At 25.9% G+C, this 20,005-nt stretch overlaps 1 protein-coding gene across 3 annotated transcripts in view; it reads left to right on the top strand.

Annotated features, from left to right (window-relative positions):
• LOC122855882 (nephrin-like) overlaps positions 1–20,005 on the top strand; it is a 133,381-nt gene that overhangs the window by 14,448 nt on the left and 98,928 nt on the right. For 2 of the 3 annotated variants that reach the window (XM_044157552.1, XM_044157553.1), the window contains exon 3: positions 3,057–3,095. The exons of the other annotated variant lie outside the window; for it this stretch is intronic. In XM_044157552.1, coding sequence (XP_044013487.1) covers positions 3,057–3,095 — 39 coding nt within the window. The remainder of the gene's footprint in view (positions 1–3,056; positions 3,096–20,005) is intronic. 3 annotated transcript variants of the gene reach the window in all.

The following is a 20,005-nucleotide window of genomic DNA, read 5'->3' as shown; positions in this document are numbered from 1 at the left end:
TAACAATTCCTTTATTGATGTAAAAATATAGTTTTTTATTTTCTTTTTTTTTAAAGCATGTAATAATTTGATGTTTGTCTGACAATTGAATATTGATATTTGCTTGTAATATTGGCTATTTGGCTGAACAAAAATTTTATTTATACGACGTCGTAAATTGATAATTAGATTTGCCTTTCGGTAAAATTGATTTTCGTTTGTAAAATGAAAACGAGAGAGAAAGAGAGAGAGAGAGAGGAAAAGAGAAAGAGAATACAAGATAGAGGCCACTTTAATTCGTTGGGGCCATATTGCTTTGCGGATACCTTGGGATATCAGAGAACATGGTCCTCTTGGCAAAGTCAGTATATTCAATGTAGGTTTATTCAATAGGTATATGTTCTATATACCTTTACTGAATCAATGGTGATTTAATTAAAGATTATGGCCCAACGAAAATTAAGATTAATCGCGCAAAATGAAGTAACGTCTTTCATCGGGATATTGGATGCTCTGGTTCAGCTGTTCATTGAAATGTAATTATATCTAAATCTTTTTTCGTTAAAGCCATGTGGATGCTAACAACCAAGATGAATGACTTTTTACCTTCTTAACTTGACGGCCCGTCCAAGCGACTACATCTTCAAAAAAAAAAAAAAAAAAAAAATGATATTAATGAAATAAAAATCCTTACAATAACCGTATTAAATATATTAATAAAAATTTATAATAGAAAAATTATTTACTTTTTTTTTTGACATCATAATTTATCCGGTAATTGAAAATAATATTAATAAATAAATAATACGAAATAAAAGAGAATGAAATAAATAAAATAATCGTGTTTAGTGAATAAAATTTTGAGCAGTTTTTTTATATGCCTATTTAATATTGAAGACTACCCTCGTTTGGCTGTTTGTCTCTTGTTATTCCAGCTGCGATTTAACCAGTTTTTCTACCAATGTATCTCCATTAGCCCACCAAATCGGAAAAGTTTACTTCGCAGTCTGGGCTTTGCGGTGAATGTGCGCAGAAAAAAAAAACATTTCACGTCTGGAGATTAGAGTGAAAAGATTGGAGAACTGTGTACACACACCAGCGGCTGTGTTTCTAACTGTATTTTATTTTTTTATTTTTTATATATGAAATATAAGTAATACAATACATATAAAAATATATTAAATGAAATAAATAATTTTAAAGAATATCAAAAGAAAACGTCAATATGAATTTCATTTTTTTTCTAGCCACGCCTGTTTATTCGAGTAACTTTGTTAAATTTATATCTATTATTAAACTTTGGTGATTATTATGCACAGCATATCTTTTTCAACGAAAAAATATTTCAACAAATATTTAAAAAAAAATAAAATAGCGATTCAAGCGGAACGTTGAAATTGAAAAAGTATCAAATAAAAATAAATTATTTATAAATAATTCACCCTCTCAACAAGAATCATCTATCTAAATAGATAAAAATAATTTTCAAACTTTTTAAATTAAATTATTAGTTTACATAGGTTACGTAACTCTATTTCGTACTCGTAATTCAATTTTCTTTGTCTGCTATTGAAAGAGATAAAAAAAAAATAGCTATATAAAAAATAAATTTTACTTTACGGAATTTAAAATGAAAGCCAACTCGTGAGTGAGGCCAAAAAAAAAAATAAATAAATAAAATTTATTTATAAAAAATCCACGTGCTGATGTCAAAAGGTCGTGAGTGATAGTAGTAAGATGGTCACAAGTAGAAATAAATATATAAAAGAAAAAATCAGATATCCAAAAAAAAAAAGATGAAAATAGTGTGACCCTATTTTGCAGGGCTCACCCAATAATTTTTTTTTTTTAATATTTTTTTTTTTTGCCTTGAACAAATACACCTAAACAATGTCCTTTTTTATTTTTTTTCAATAGAAGAAAGTATACTTCTTAGCGCTGATATGTATTTCATTTCCTTGATATTTTTTTTATTATATTTTTTCGCGGATATATATGAAAAAAATCGGGTTCGTCGAGTCGCGAGGCAATAAGACGATGGTACCATCTGCTACCAAGTATTATGAGACCTTTTTCCGGTAGCACCTTTGTCTTACACCTACGTTGTGTCGAGAAGCTGCTGTCACCCCATCCAAATTTCTTTTTTTTTTTTTTTTTATCTTTCTTTTTTCATATATAACCAACTTCCATTACTTTTATCTTTTTTTTTTTTATTTTTATATATGTATTCAAGTAGCCGGTATACGACACTTGCGCAATACTATCATGTTTTTACTTCCCCACTGTAACTTCCATTACCACTCTTTCAGAGTGTCCCTCTTGAGACTGCGGGTGAAGATTGCTATATATATTTTCTCGCAGATGTCGCACAGGTTTCTCTTACTTTGGCTTCTTGCCGAAGTTACACCACACCTTTTGGATTTTGTTACGTACTACACTCGAAAGACCTTCTTCTCCACTTTACACAGATATATACACACAAAGTCACTCAGACCATCCCTCTATTTTTTTTTTTTTTTTTGCGTCAAGTTTGAGAGGAATAACAGGCGACGGAAGGCGATGACACTGAGATACTATTTCCTCAGCAATTATCTACACAAACCCAATATCGTTTTTTTTTTTTTTTTTAATATTTTTTATTTTTATAATTTTGTTTATTATTATTTTCAGCAATATTATTGTTTATGTTATTTTTTAATTTATTTATTTAATCAGCTTTCAATAGCCAATCCAACTGTGATAATGATAATTTTTTTTTTATTTGTTTTTTCAAAAATTAATTTGAGCTGTTTAAATATTTATAAATTTTTTCGAGTTTATATTAATTTTTAAAGTCTATTAAAATTTTTTAATTTAAAAATTTTTCAATTATAATATATCATTGAATTTTTTTTTTATCAAAATAATTATAATATACAGTTATTAAAATTAAAAAAAAAAAAACATTAAAAAACAGAAGGAAAAAAAGCTAACAAGCAATTAAAAAAAAAAAAAAAAAAAATTATATATTTATTTAAATTTCATTTGAGTTTTATCTATAATTTTTTTTTATGATTTATCTATTATTTTTGTTACAGGGATCCCGCGAACAATTTCGTCTAGGCCTTTCCGAGGAGGTTGGTTCGTTTGTTTTTGGTTTGAAAAATTAGGATATAGCCTGTAGCATTTAATTTCTATATGAAATTCCTCTCTCTTCTTCTCTCTCATAACTTTAATAATAATATTTCCTTTTTTTTGTTTTAATTAATTATTGGCTCACTATTAAACCACAACCATCATGAACACCACAACACTGCTATAAATAAATAATATCATTCTCTTTGCAAATTATAATACAGTCATAATCCTCAGATGAAATATAAAAATCAAAAAATAATAATTCACTTAAATCCACATTCACAAGACCACCCACATATTTTTACTCTCAACACACATGATTTTATAAATAGCTTGATGAATTATAATCACATTGGCTATATTATCTAAATTGTATATACTAATTAATATAATTTTTTTTTTAAATTAAATTTAACATACTAATCCAACCGACTTGAATTGCCTAGACTATATTTAACAATTAATTTATATTTAATAAATAAATTATAATTATTTTATATTAATATTGACATTATTATAAACTATCTACTCTATTTATGCACCTGCATTATTAATGCTTTTATAATGAAAATTTATGGTTGTAATCATTTTACAGTATTCTAACCAGTAATCCCTCGCAATATTGAAATCCCTAATATTCCACAAATACAATAATGCTATAAATTAATACATCATTTTTAATTTTTTATATCTACATAAATATGCTTTAGATTATAAATTTTTCATACAACATGATATGATTTTGCCCATAAAAAATTTATCAAACGAAAAAAAAGAAAAAAAAAAGTTTCGTACTTTTTTGAAATATTTATGTTTCATACAGATGCGTGGAAAAATGGGAAAAAAAATCACAGAGGTAATGAAATTTTTAGGGTGTTGATGGTATATATATATTTACATATCTGTCAATATTATATTTGTCATAAAAAATTCGGTGTCACAGTGCGCGACGATCAGTAAATTGACTGTCGACCTAAAGTCACGATGGAAAAAAAAAATCGAGATGATATGAAATTTTACTTTTTAGGGTGTGTGTATATATAAATAATAAATATATGATTGATAATATTATACAGAGGGGTTGTTTAAAAAAATAATAATGATTTATTTATTATATTTTAATGAATACGTTATTTTTTTTTTATTTTATTTTTTATTATTATTCAAATTGATGTATGAAAAATAAAAAAAAATATTATTGATGTATATTTTAAAATTTGGAATATAAATTAAAACAATTTATTGATGTAATCAGTGTCAATATTAATAATACAATAAATATAGTACTGATATTTGATAGGTTTAAATTTTTATGACGTGACTTGAATTTTGTTTGAAACATGCCAAATTCAATATTCGTGAGCAAAGTATTGATAAATGCCAGAAGCGAATAAGGCTTTTGCCAACGATCATAATATAAGTTTTTTTAAAAAAATAAAAAATGTATATAATGGATGTGTTGAATATATATATTTGTACGTATATTAAAGATTACAAAATAATGTATAGTCGGCACCAGAGGGCGTCAGTATTAATTGTTGTTCTGGCTTTACGATACAAAGCGGGTGGGCCCCCGTCATCATTATCCATCCACAGCATCACCTCACTTTTCCATAGTAACATTTTGATAATATCAAAATACTTTAGTCTTCTCAGCACGTAATAAACCCTGCGAAAAAAAATATCATAAATAAAACAATATATTAATAATGAAAAAAAAAAATAAAGAAAATATTACAAAATTTTTAAATGGAAATTAAATATTTTTTTTTTTTTTTTTTTTTATCTATCGGGCTGATCACTTGCTCCTGCGGTTAATTTTTTTTTTTTTTTTCTGATAATGTTATTGTCTGACTGCAGTGCTGAATACGTTTGGTATTTTTTTTATTTTTTTTTTTTAATTTAATTGAAGCATTGTCCAATAAAATAAAGAAATAAATCTTGAAAATAAAGTGAAGGGATTTTGTCCTATTTATAATAGACAAGGAAAATAAAAAACACGAGCATATTAAAATGTAGTCACTGTTTGACTTGTAATTTTTTTTTTTTCGACTATATATTTGTAAAACCGGATAAATATTATTTAAATCCAAATTAATCTAATTAATACTGAAAATACAATAAATGAAAATTACAAAATATTAATGTAAAAAAAAATTAAATTTATTGACATTGAAAAATAATAATGATAAATTTAAAAAAATCATGTATCCAAAAATATTAATGTTGAAAAATAAAAAAAAAATAATATCAAGTAATCAAATAATTTTTTAATTCAAGTCTATTTTTTATAACTATTATATCATCGAGTGAGCTGATGGTTAAGTCAGCAAGAGCCCTGCCTACGGTGCTTGTGGTCTCGAGTTCAAACACCAACCCTTACAAGTTTGGGACACACGTTATTGGTTCCTTTTTCTTTGATGTAAGTCGCTTTTATCGCTACGATTCGTCGATATAACATTTTTTCGGATTGGGGAAAATATAATCTAGTATAGACCATGTGAACAAACCCACTTGGTCTATGCCAGGAAATATTTGCCTCAAACTCCTGATACATATTTTTATTTTTTTTGAAAAAAAAAATAATGTAACACACCTACACATATCCTATCTATCTCTTTCTCATAATTATCGATGACAACTGTTCTTTTTATAATAGAAGAATATTATAATCATTAAATAGTAAAAATAAAAATTTAAATAGAGAGAATAAATGAATAGCTGGAAATTGAATTTAACGTGTGAAAAAAAAAAATATATGTTCTATAATTTATTCGTTTTTTTTTCGTCGGCCACAATGTGCAATATTCACTTGGCAAATCGTACTTTGCACAAGTTCCGACACTCGGAAATTGAGGAAAACTGTATAAGCTCTTGAAATTGAATATGAGATAAAATCAAGGGTGAAAATTAGATGATAAAATTGTAAAGCAAACTGTAAAATATAGTACGAATTAAATGATAACTTCAAAGTGTACATAAAAATATGATCAAAGTGCAAAGAAAATCAGATGATAAAGAAAAAAAAAAAAATAATTAAGCCTAATGCCTGATGTATGAAGCATTTTTAAATATAAATTTTTATAGAATTTTATTAAGGACCATAAAGTATACATCTCTCTTGAAATTTACTGTATAGTTTTGCCTTTGTTTAATTGGTAGAATTTTCATGAGAAAAAATGCTAAGCGATCGTGTTGTACGGGAGGCTGAACATTTACCCTCTGGGCTATTCTCTGGTTGGCTAGTTGCTTCAAAACTTTCTCGATGAAAACTGCATTACCAGACTTTCCGTAAATGTCCAACTAGATGTTTAAGCTGGTAGCTCGTATCTCTGTATATATATTATATTCATCTAATATTATATCCATAACTGTCTCTTATTATTCAACAATTTGTTGCAAATGTTTGTTGGTTAAAACTTAAAATTTATATACCATGTATTTGAATTTAAACAACAAACATATCATATGTATTTCGAATTTATTTGTATGACATTTTATTTATATTTGAAATTTTAATTTTAATTCTACTTCAACTATTTATGTATACCGCAATAAAATATCGGGTAAATATTTTTAAAAATTCAGGGAAATTTAAGTTGAGATTTTCTTTTTTGTTGGTATTAATTTTTTTTTTTTTTTTTTCTATCAATTGATAATTGCACGAATTTAAAAGGCAAAGTAAGGGCATTAATTTTTCCATAAAAATATTAATAACAATTTTTTTATTTCAAGTTTGAAATAGTAAGTAAATTTTTATTTTTTTATATTTCAAATAATTATAAATAGTCGCGAAAAAATTATCATTAGTTTTGAAATAATTTCATTATCTATTTTTATAAATTCCAAACGATTAAAAAATTAATTTTCATTCATTTAAAAATACCATCATTATATTATTTTAATCCAAACAATTATCAATGAGCTTTAAAAGCTTTAATTGATCATCATGAGTTTTTTTTGGTTTTTTAAAATATTAACAACAATTTCCAAGTATAAATTTATTTTATATTTATTTCATTATCACTATTTTTAAATAAAAAAAAAAAAAAATTGAAAAAGTTCCACTGATCTATAATCCATCCAGCTTAACACAATTTTTTTAGTAACTTTTTTATTTCATTTTATTTTCCATCAAATCACATTGGTGTTATCAGTAAATTTGACCTCTGTATGTTGACCCTTTTCGTATATTCATCTATACATACAGCAACTATTTTTTATTTTCACTTGGATAAGCTTGCTTTTGCGTGCTTCACGAGGAAATACGTGATTTCATTTACGATACAAACTCACGATCGTTCTACATCCGTTGCAAATATGAGCTTGTTTCACTGCCCACACACAAAAATAGCAAAAAAATATTTTAAAAAAATACCAACCAGTTCGTCTTTATTTTATTTTTCAATACAAAACTAAATCAAAAATATATATCCTCTTCTCTTCTCTCTCTGTGAGTGAATGTATTACATTTATTTATTTACATTAATTCAAAAATATCTTGATATATACATCATCAATTTAAACCACTTCAAATATATTTCAAGCATATTACATTCAAAGGTCTGACATAGTTCTATCCTTCCATTTAAACTCAGTATTCATGCATTAACCACTGATTTACAAAGCTTCATCTTCTTCGTCATGTGGTGTATTTAAATCCCTCAAACCTTTCAATCATCTTTTGACATTTTGACATTTAAATTTTCAGTAAATTTTTTAATTTCATTTATATCCTTTTTTCATTTGAAAAAATCCATTTATGATTTTTTCTTTTTGAAAAAAATATTACCATTTTGTTTTTTTTTCATCTATTCTTTTTTCGGTAAAGTATGATTTTTTTTGAATTGTATGCTTGAGTAATATGAAAATAGTAGTATTTTTGTGTGCATGTGAGTGTATGCAGTTAGAGACACGTAGAATTCGTTCAGTATCTCGCTACGGAAATGAGAACGAAAGGTCGGAAATAGCATCATAAAATTCAACGCCTCTCTGGGAATAAAAATAAGAGAGAGAAAAAGTGAGTAAAGAGGTAAAATTCGCGGAGAGTAATCGTGGAAAAATGCCGCAGGCCAGGGAGAGTGTAACTACAGACAAAAAAAAATTAAATAAAATAAAGAATATTTTATTTCTTTCAACGTTGTGAATTATCATTATTATATCAGTATTATATTTTTTTTCAATTATTTTATTTGAATTGGATATCGTTTGTATTGATGGTTAAAACGAAAAAATTGTTAATGTAATATGGATTTTTTGAATATAGATTTTTTACTGAAATACCAAAAAAAAATTAAAAAAAAAAATTTATGAATTGTTGAAATGTATCAGTTGTTGAAAGATAAATTAAAATTACATTTTTCATATGAAAAATTAAAATGTAATTTATATTTATTATTAGAAATAATTTAAATATTTTTAAATATAATTAGAGGTTTTTTTTTTCAACTTTAGTGTCATTTAGCTGTTTTTGTTTTTGAATTTAATTTTTTTTATTTTCATATTAATTATTTATTTTTAATTTATTTATTTTTGTAATTAAATAATTAATATTTTGTAATATTGATTTGTTTTTTAATTGTCTAAACAATTTTTAAAAAACTGTCGACAAGATTTTTTTACCTGCAACAAATTCTTTTGTCATTTATATTTTTTTTTTTTCAATACGATGCTTTATATATTTATCTAATTAATTTCATAAAAATATAAATTCATTATTCATCGAGTATATTTTAAAATTTATTTTATTGTTTAAAATATTTTTATTATTTTTCAACTGTCAGAGTAAACAATACACCAAAAAGCCGATAAGTATTTTTCTCGTCGAGAATGATTGGCGGTTCAATGTAAAAGGATATTTTCATCACAATATTCATCTCATACCATCAACATGACTATATTCATTCATCAGATAAACATCCACGTGTGAATAATGTTCACTTTTGTCTATCAACATATATCCGAGGTGTTAGATATACAGCCTCATACAAAATACAAAAAATATAAAAAAAAAAATGAATTTTTTTAATCTAAAAAGAAGTTAACATCATGCAGATATATTTTGTTTTATTCAGAGAAAAAAAAAATAATAAAAAACTATTGACGTAGCTTCTGAAATGCTAAATGCACTGAACTGAGCACATCAAAGAACCTTCTCATGTACCATTTTTTAAAAAATCTCTGCATAAACTTTTTTTTTCAATTTTTTTTTTTTATACTTTTAGCTTGTTTCGATGGCCATTTGAAAAATAAAAATGTAATGTTTTTTTTTATTTTATTGTTTTTGATTATAAGAGACAAAAAGTTGACAAAAATAAAAAAAAAATATCATTGATACTTTGTCTTGTTGAGTACAAAGAAAAAACAAACGAAAAGTTTTCTGATAGAGCCCGGATATATTCTCATTGTTCTCATCGTCATTGATATATTTGTACATAGTTTTGTGGTCAGTATAGTACGTTCTTTGATAAAAAAAAAAACTTAAATTCAAAAGAAAAGGATTAAAAAAAAAAAAAAAAAAATTGAATCGTAAAAATTTTATTTACACAAACTACTTTATTTCATGTTCATTTTTCGTTTCATTGTATGACAAATAATTGTTCTTGTTGGTGGAAAAAAGGAGAGAAAAAAGGATAAAAAAATTACAATTCAATGGCGATAAGAAAGAGTGAAAACCACATGTTGAAATATTTTGTTGAATAATCCGAGTCTTGGTTGTAAAACGAGTGGTATATATTTTGTGTGAAAAGTTTGTTGTAAGTATCAATGTATCGAAGAGAAATGGCGTTTAAATTTGTTGGTAGGACATGGGTGCAGATAGATATCCTGAGGATTAGCACCCAGTGGACGTGTTGCAACAAAATATATATATAAATTATAAGGGGCAAAATAAAGATAGCAAGTTGGTTGAATTTGTTGGCATTAAAGTAAGACAAAGAAAGACTAAAAAAGACGACACTGATCCTGGCTGTAAATCGTTTTTACGTTACAAACCCACAACGAAGAAATCCGCGAACACGTTATCCGCAAGTCCTCTACTTTCGTTTTGGGTATTTTCATCTCTCTATATATACTACCAACATCCCCAGAGTCTAACTGGTGAACGAAAAAAAAAAAAAAAAACCCTTTTTATTCTTTCTCTTGTGACCTCGAGAATTCCCAGTGGCAACATTCTCGTGTGCACAGTGAAATTCGTACTGGAAAATAAAGAAAAAGATAAACTTAAACTCACAAAATAGAATGAGATGAGAAAAGAGGATAAAAGTTTTTTTTTTTTTTTTTGTTTCTACACTGTATTTTCATGCACAACACAAACTTTTTCAACATCATTACACCCTATTACTAATTACGTATAATTTACTTTATAAATTTTTCCTTTTTCTTTATTTAAATTAATTTTAATTTATTTTTTCTTTTGTGATAAATAGCATGTTTTTTTTTATTTAACAATGTGTATATGTGAATTAAAATTATGTGAAAAAAGATAAAATATATTATTTATATTTCCCAAATCAATATTTTATTATTTTCATTTTTTTTTTTTTTCATCAGCATTGAATTTTTTAAAGGTTATAAAATATATTAAACGGGTGTGTCTGGATGTATTTGTGAATCATAGACATGTCTGTCTAAAAAATATATTTTTTTAAAAAGTGAATGAGTGTGATAGTCGAACCAAGCGTTTTACGATAGTAAATCAATTAGCCTGTATTGTAAATAAATCACCGTTTTACAACTCTACCCAGTCATTTCACGCGACATTCGCCCGGTATTTATTGACTTTTCTGTCCTGAATTTTTTTAGTATAATAAAAAATACAAAAAAAAAATATATATTTTATAAATAAATGAATAAAAATATTGTTGTTTTTAAAATGATCGATAAAGTCATCACGATTGAGTCATTGTTAAATTTAAAATATAAAATTCATTTTAATTCATATGCCAATATTCAATAAAATTCAATTGACTTGTTAATTGAAAAATAAAAAAATAAAAAATTCAATTGAAACTGTTAAACTGTTAAATTCATTAAAATTTTCATCCATTAAAAATTCACATTATTTTTAAGTACCAATTAAAATTTTATTGTTTTAAAAATAAAAAGCTCTTTGTTGTCTAAAAAATTTCCAATTGACAGACATGATAAATGATGATTTTTCGATGATATATAAAAATAGATTTGAATAGTTTGAGGTTGTATGAAAAAAATTTAGCTTTTGAAAAATAATAGCACAAATGTGTGTCAACTAGTAACAATGTTTTGATGAAAATGGAAAAGCTCACTTGAAAACTCACGTTGTCGCCGATACCTAAGGCAATCCAACATAACTATATTTTTTATTTTAAAAAGTCTCTCCTTTCAATTGGCTCTTTATTTTTTTATTTTTAAACCTAAAAATTATTATTATTATATTTATTCATGACTTGGAATGACATTGTTGCATTACCAACAAAATAATACTGTTATTTTTTTCAATAATATTTTATTAATATAACAAAAATGCTTGGAGTTGTTTTTTTTTATTTTTTTTTTCATATCAATTTCTTGCCATAAATTCAAAGTGTTTGTAATAAAATAAAAAAAATATGATGACAGAAAAGGGCTTGTGTCCTGGGTATGAAAATAAAAAAAGGCAATGTCCACAATTTTTTTATCAGTATCTAAATTTTAGGGTTTATGGCAGTTGGATATTTGTGTTAGTAAGAAAATGACATTTATATTGAAATCATTAAATGAAAAGTTTGAATATCCATTTGCCAGAATGAGCTGGACAAAGTCAATAGTGAATGTCAAGTGATGCTTTTAACTGGAAGAAGTGTAAATTCAGCTTGAGAATATGTGAATAATATTATTTAACATTAGTGTTGGTGTTTGTCAGTCGGTGTGTGTATTTTGTCGATGAATTTCCTATCCTTCATTTAAAGCAAACTAGTCGAAAATCTATCTCATGGAAATTCTGGCTCATGTGCCAAAATAATATCCATTATAATTAATTGTTATAAGCAAATTTATCAAATCTTCATTAACCTCTATCTAGTCTTAAATCTCTTACTAATAATAAATTTATAATATCAAATTTTGATACTGAATAATCAATTGATTCATTAATATAAATATAAATTTATAATTGATATTATTTTTGGTTATTTTCATAGTCAAATATCTCGGGCATGTACAGGATTCATATGATAACAATTTAGAGGTATAAAATTTACATTTGCATCGTAACTTTTATACTGATAACGTTCAACAAATCGTCCAGCATATAGCACAGAAAATACCTGGTTAAATCAATTTGTCGATTTTACATTTATCATGATAGTTATATATATAACTTTGACGCACTTTGAAATAAAAAAATATATATAATATAAAATACAGAAAAGAGAATTTATAAAAATAAAAAACACCAGAGCAAATAGAAACTTTTTATTATTGTCTCGTTTTTTTTTTTTCTTTTATTTTATTCTTTTTTATTATTTTCTCTTTTATCCGGTCTTTTTCTGGGTTTTTTTTTTGCTTTTTTTTTCTCTCCCTCGATTTTACTGTATTTGCATATTTTTACAATGTAGAAAGTCTCATCGGCAATTGTGGAAAATAACACAAGAAAAGAGCGATTTAATTTTCACAGGCCTGCAAATTTAGTCAGATAAATTTTTTTTTTTTCTTCTCTTTTTTATTTATTTTTTTAATTTAATTTTTTTTTTTTCGTTTATTAAATTGTTCATTATTATTTGATTTCTTTGAAGCAACGTTTGCGTCTTTTTCTTAAATAATCGGCAGATTATTTAGACAGGAATTATTGTCGCTTTTTATTGTCATCGGTTTAAATAACCTTGAGGAATATTTTGATGACATTCAGTGAGAAAATGCGAAATTATTTAAAAAAAAAAGATATTTAATTTTATATTCATCCATTTTATTTTAGTATTTAAATGTAAAATTTAATTGTTGAATTTTAAAATTTAATTATTAGAATATTTTACAATTATTTAAAGTATAAAATAAATTTCAAACAATAAATTTGATTTGTTTTTCATTTTAAAACGTACATCTTAATTTTTAAATACAAAAATTTGCCAGATAAATAAGTAAAAATTACAAATTTAATATGTTTAATAATTTCCATGTCAATACAAGTAATTTAATAGAGAAATTTACTTATGAAAATAATATTTTTATATTTATCCGGTGAATTTTAGTATTTAAAATCAGAAATTAAATCTATTTGCCAAGTTTTGATACTCTGAACTCGATGAGTACATTCTAAATATTAAAATAATTTAAATGAAATTATTATTTTTCATTTTAAATACCACAGAATCTTTCAAAGAATTACAAAATTAATTTTTTTCTTCCATCATTCTGATATCATACTAATGTGTTGACTGAAACTTTTTATTTAAATGTCTGACTAAAAAAAATTTGTACTACTTGAACAAATATTCACGGATAAAAAATTTTATTTTCTATAATTATTAATCTGGTGAATTTTTTCTTTCCAAAATTAAAAATTGAATTCTAGTATTCAAAATTCTTTACATATTTTAAAAATTTTCTGAATATTATAATTAATCAACTAAAAATTTTTACATTTGATCCTAAATATCAAAATCTATCAAATAAATAGAAAATTTAATTTTTCAAATTCTCTTTGTCTGACTAAACCAAGTTTTTTCTACTTAAAAAAAAATCAGAGTTGAAAGCTAAATTTATTTCAAATATTTTTAAACAATTATAAATAATTTATTAATTGTATAATAATAATATAAAATTTTTCTAATTCTCAATTGAAAACATTGAAAATATTCCACAAGAATATACATGAAATCATATAGTTTAAATTATATTTTCTAAATTAAAATATGAAAATACAAATGGCAAATATTAATACAAATTTTAAACAGTAAAAAGTTGATAATAATATCAAAGTTGAAAGTAATATTAGGTTTATATATGCATACAAGTAGATATGTCTATTGGATGCATGACTGAGTGTTGGATAGGCTTCTGTACTCATCACAAATGCAGAAATCATTTGCATAAACAGCTGCAACTCAATCTCTATGCTAATCAAAATAGTTTACGTCCAAAAAGTACTTGTGTGTACATCGACTCAAGTTTATATTCAACCCACTATTTATCTTGACTATTTTCGCATTTCATATATATGCTATGCACTCACAAAAATGCATTTTACATGCATGCAATTTTTACTTGATGATACTCAAAATATCCTAACGTTAATACATTTTCTTAATTATATTTTTTTATTCACATTATTTTATGCTGACAATATTTATATTTTATATAACGTCCTCGTTTCTACATGACTGAATATTTAAAAATTGTTTTTTTATTTTTTACTCAACTGGACGGTTTTTGTGTCTTCAAGATGTATGAGAATTGCAATTTATAAAAAATTCAAGACTGTTGAGTGTTTAGTCATCTTCCAGGTTGCATCATTAAAAGTACACTCAAAATCATCGGTATTCAAATATAAAAATATAAAATATAAAATATAATAAAATTTGCAATTTCAAATCATAATAAAAAATCAGCTTTTTTTTTAAATAATTATTTAACGATAAAAAAGGATTTTTTAACATAAAAATTTTATTTTTGTTGCTTTTTTTTTATGACTTTATAGTAGCTCATGGCCTACATTGCATAAAAATCCATGTGAATTTTATTTAAGTACTCAAATTACTGCTAGGCCATCGGCATTTTGGGGCAACAATTATTTTTAAAGCACCATCACACTTCAAAATGTGAGATATAAAACGACAGTGAAAAATAGAAAGAGGGCCCTTTAGAATATTTTTTTTTTTTTGTTTTCATTCTTTTCCTTATTTCTTTTTTCATTTCTTTTTTTTTTTTTTTTTAACTGTGCACGGTACTCGAGACTGTACGAGTTTCCTCCTTACGATGCCCCCGGTGTCTTTTTCCATTATCCATCGTCGTCGCGTGGGGCCGATCGGCCACACTGAACAAGTGAAAAAAAAAAAAAATATATATATAAATCGTCTTTATGTACGTAGTTTTATACATTTCGTCATGTCTTTATCTCTTCTTCTCTTAACACCACCAGCCTTACATATCCATTCTATAATATTATTTTTTTTCATTTTTTTTTTTTCATCCCCAATCGACAATCAGTGTCACTCTTCTTCCCTTGTGCACTTTATACATGTATATTTTTATGTACTTCAAACGTACTCTAACGATAATGAAAAAAAAATAAAAAAAAATTAAATCCAAGACACTGAAAAGCAAAAAAGAAAAATAATAAAATCATGAATGCAATTATCTTATCCATGAGGGAGAGAATAATAAACCGATGCTGTTTAAAAAAAAGGAAAAAATAATTTTATAAATAAACTAGATAAAAAAAGGATGAGCTTAATGAAAAATCCAAACTCACTTATTCTTGTTTTATATATGAAAAAATAAAAAATAAAAAAATAAAAAAAATAATATAAGATAATTTAAAATGACTTTGTATGCAATAAACGTCAAAACTGTTTATAACACCCCAGAGATTTAGATGAGATTTTATTTTTCTATTTTTTCATAATAATATATCCCTAGTTACATGTAATGTAGCCACAAGTTTTATACAAAATTCACCCTCTATTTTAGCCACCCTTATTTTGTGTGTCTCATCTCGACAGTATAAATTTATTTTTAAATATAAACTCTGTTGCACTGGACCATCAAGAAAATAAATAAAACCCATTTCCTCCATATGTCATGGTCACTTTTCCACTGTTTCAAGAAATAGCTTTCTTTTATTTTTCAACTGTCAAACTTAAATCTCTGAACAAAGCCAGTTCTGTATATTTGTATTATACAATTCACATTGGACATATAGAAAACCTCATCCCTCCATTTTTTTTATATTTATTTTTCCACTGGTCAGTTGGTATATTGGTATTTTTTTTTCATTCTGAACTTGAACCCTCACACATACGACCAAGATATCAGATGCTCGACACGATGAATTATTTAACTTAGCATCCGTTCCAAAACCAAGAAGACCCTTTTCGTCTTTTCCTCTTTCTTTTTTTATCTTATTTTATTTTTTCCAAGGATACGCTAGAATAATATGCTAAGCGTTTGGTATGACTATGTAATATATGGTCTATGATATACGTGACCAGTGTGAAAATTTTTACCTTTCTATCCATACATTAATATATTTTCCTATGATATATAATTTTCCATTTTCTTTTTCTATTTCCATTTGACAGCTTGGAATAATCCACTTCTATACTTGTGTCACTTATCATTATACTTTTTTCTTAACTCACCCTTTTATTTTTAATGAAAAAAAAAAAAAGTAAATAAACTTTTTCATTTTTTTTCTAGGAGATATAGTTAATATTATTATGATTTTATTACCAAGCCATGCTGACAACTTAATGAATATAGAAAAAAATATATAACAAAGTTATACTAGTATAAAAAAAAAAGTAAATGAAAAAAATCTTGGAGAAATAATAATAATATATATATAGGGGATGTAGTTTATATGTATATATAGTGAAAATTGTATAGCTTCATCGACAGCGTCTTCTCGTTGCTCTATGGCAATTCTGGGTAATCCCGTTAGTCCAAAAGTTACTTGACGACAGGCAACGATAGACTTGAAGATTGAGGGAAAGGGTCGATTTGGTGGTGTACGAACTGTTATAGTAGTTTGGTACAAGCTTGAGAGCAAAACTATTGGCCTTGCCGAGATAGGAAGGGATAAAAGTATGTACACAGTGCAGATGAGAAAAGAGAGGATAGAGAATCAATGTCGACACGAACCAGGTTCTCATATAACCTTTTTCAATGTATATATATATACACCACAAGTTTGGTCTAGAGGGCGGAAATCCAATTCAGTCTTCCTTATTTATTGCCTTTCATCGAAGCAACCAATTGATCGCTTCCGACAAGTTTCGCTCCTTAGTACTTTGAAATCATCCATATAGATATAGCATAAACTATCTTGAAATTTGATATTTTTCTGTAACTCAATAAAAATATAGTAAGCCCTTATCATCATCCCTTATTTTATTTTTTTGTACTCTTCGATCGATTGTCAACTATTGAAGCTAAAATTCAATATATATATCTATATATTTATGAAATCCATCAGCGATATCATCAGCAAAGTGCACTTGGCAATTGGATACTCAACACGTTCTTATTTTAACTAAATTTATATTGATGTCATTTGCGATAAGACAAACAACAATTGAATTTATTATAAAAAGCACTTCAACTTGTTTTTTTATTTATTTTATTATATTTTCAATGATGGTGTGTGTGAACAATAGAATATCATGAAAAATCTTGAGAAAATTCGGTGAAATAAAAAGAGTAGATGAAGCATGTATGATGCATTCTTGAAATAATACAATTGTCCAAGAATAAAAACTTGAAATGATGAAAAAATAAGATGTTTGTTGAAGAAAAGAAAAGATGAGAATGATATAACAAAAAAAAAAAAAATAGAAAAGAAAGTGTGTATGGCACGAGCCGCACAAGAAAAACAAAAAAATAAAAAAGTTGAAATAAAAAATAAGGTAGAGTTGTTTGAAAGAATAGCCACTTTTAATCTGGCAGCTTTCGTCCCGTGTTGAGCAGAACCCAAGCAGAATAAAACCAAGTGGCAGGGCAAAAGATAGAAAGAGACAAAAAAAAAATTATTGAGAGAGATAAAAGGGGAAAAAAAAAAAATTAAATTCAAGAGAATCAGAGTGAAAGAGATAAATGTTTTGAGGCAAAATAGGTGAGTGACTGAAAGGGCTACATGAGAATAGAGTATAGAAGTTTATAGGGGTGTAGAGGCAGAAGAACTCTTTCATTTTATTTTTTTTTTTCTTTTCTTTTTATCCGGTCTGATCCGATGGCGCCTCTATCAGATATACAATATATCCATCGGCTAGATAATGTTGTTTTTTTTTTTTCTTTTTTTTCATCATCATTTTTATTTCTTACTCTTTTTCTTTCGTCATTTTTTTTCAACGTCTTTATTTTCTCCTTTATTCTTTTTTTTTTTCATTTTACTTTTCCGAGGATTATTTTTTGTTATGCGTCAGAAAGCTTTTAGACTACATCGTTAAATTCACTGTACATCTAAATTTATTTTTATTTTTTAATATATCATTTGGATTAAATTTTTGTATTGTAAAAATAATATGAAAATATTTTTTAAAATGAATTTAACAGACTGAGGTAAGTCTATAATGCGCTAAAATAATTATCACTCTGAAAACAAACTAACCTTGTGTGTATATATATAGACACTTGTTAAAATTTTGCACTTGGTTATATGGATTGGTACTATCAGTGTAAAGCCCCTCGTGGTTTTAACCGCGAATCCTATCTAGTATATATACACCAAGCCTTGAAAATCCTCCACCAATTTCATTTGGAATAACCAGCGAGTCTTCACGTTGATACTCGGAGATATAGTTATCCTCGCAATTGCACCTCACTATATTATCATATACTCAATTTTAAAATGAGGCAATGTCTTGTCATCATCATCACCATCATCTTCTTCTTATTCTCATTGCTCCTTTCTCTATGATAGTCTCTACTAAAATACAAACGTAATCACAATACCATGAAGCTTTTTTTCTAATTACTTGCCATTGTATAATAATGTCTGAACGAATCATTACTCGTACTACTTGATACAAAATTATCTGGACCTAGAATCTACTTAAAAATTTTTATGTTCTTTTTAATTTAAAAAATATATTTCTTCTTTTTGATGGTATCTGTTGAGGATAATTGAGAGTACAGACATTATCAAAGAATAATCCAAGATTGTAATGTGACAATTTAACCTCAAGATGATTCTTTCACGTAGCTATGTTACATCAAGCTTTCGTGATGATTGTACTTGGAGCTTTAGGACTTTTAACGACTTTACATTTACCAAAATAAACGATATAATCAACTTGCTATATTATTGAACTAAGCTTTTATACTACCGACCATTATCAGTGTTGAAAAAATTTCTCTCTTTACTCTATTCTTTTTTTTTATCAAACTTTGATTCTTTTTTTTTTTTTTATTTCTTTTGAGGACAAACGCAGTGAGTTTTTAATTTTTTTTTCTTCCTTCCTTCCTTCCTTATTATTTTACTTTTTTGTTTTATTATTCCGCAGTGAAAATCCGGTTCACTCTTGAAACTTTAATCCCAGAGAAGAATGGAGGGCAAACGGTGGGGCTTTGGCGGTCCGGTAAATGTATATAAAACGCATACGAGAGTAAACGACCGAGTGCAAAAGAAAACCACAGGTTTTAAGAGAGACTGGGTGAAGTGAAATGACGGTGGAATGAGTAGACATGTCTCTCTATCTCACTCTCTCTTGTTATATCATTTTATTTTGTGTTTGGTTTTTTTTTTTTTTACTCTTTTTCATGCACACTTATTGCTTTTCAACAAAACTTTTCTCATTCTTGTAACCAGAAATTTTTTAAAAAATGTATTTCAACGTATCTATGCTATTATTATTATTTGTGTCTATCTGAAATTTTATTTCACACAAAAGTATTCAAAATAAATATCAGGTCAAATGATATGAAAAAAAATTGAGTGAAAAATAATATTAAAGTTTAAGAAAAATATGGAAATTTTTATTTTTCTTTTTTAGAAATAAAATAAGTTGAGGGTAAAAGAATGATTTGGCAATTTTAGTAGGTGACAAATTTACAGTTAAAAGATTTTCAGGGATGATAAAAAATTTGCAAGGGTAGAAAAAAAAAAAAGTCTGTGACAATATCTACTGAATTTTCCATGTGAAAATGATAAATATATTTATTTATTTTTGCACGTCTTTTACGCTAACTTACTGTCAGAAAAATATAAAAAAAAAAAAAAAAGCTCAGTTTTTTC

Source organism: Aphidius gifuensis, linkage group LG4, assembly GCF_014905175.1.
Source record: "Aphidius gifuensis isolate YNYX2018 linkage group LG4, ASM1490517v1, whole genome shotgun sequence".
Taxonomy (NCBI): Eukaryota; Metazoa; Arthropoda; class Insecta; order Hymenoptera; family Braconidae; genus Aphidius; species Aphidius gifuensis.
This window is presented reverse-complemented; position numbering and strand designations above follow the sequence as displayed.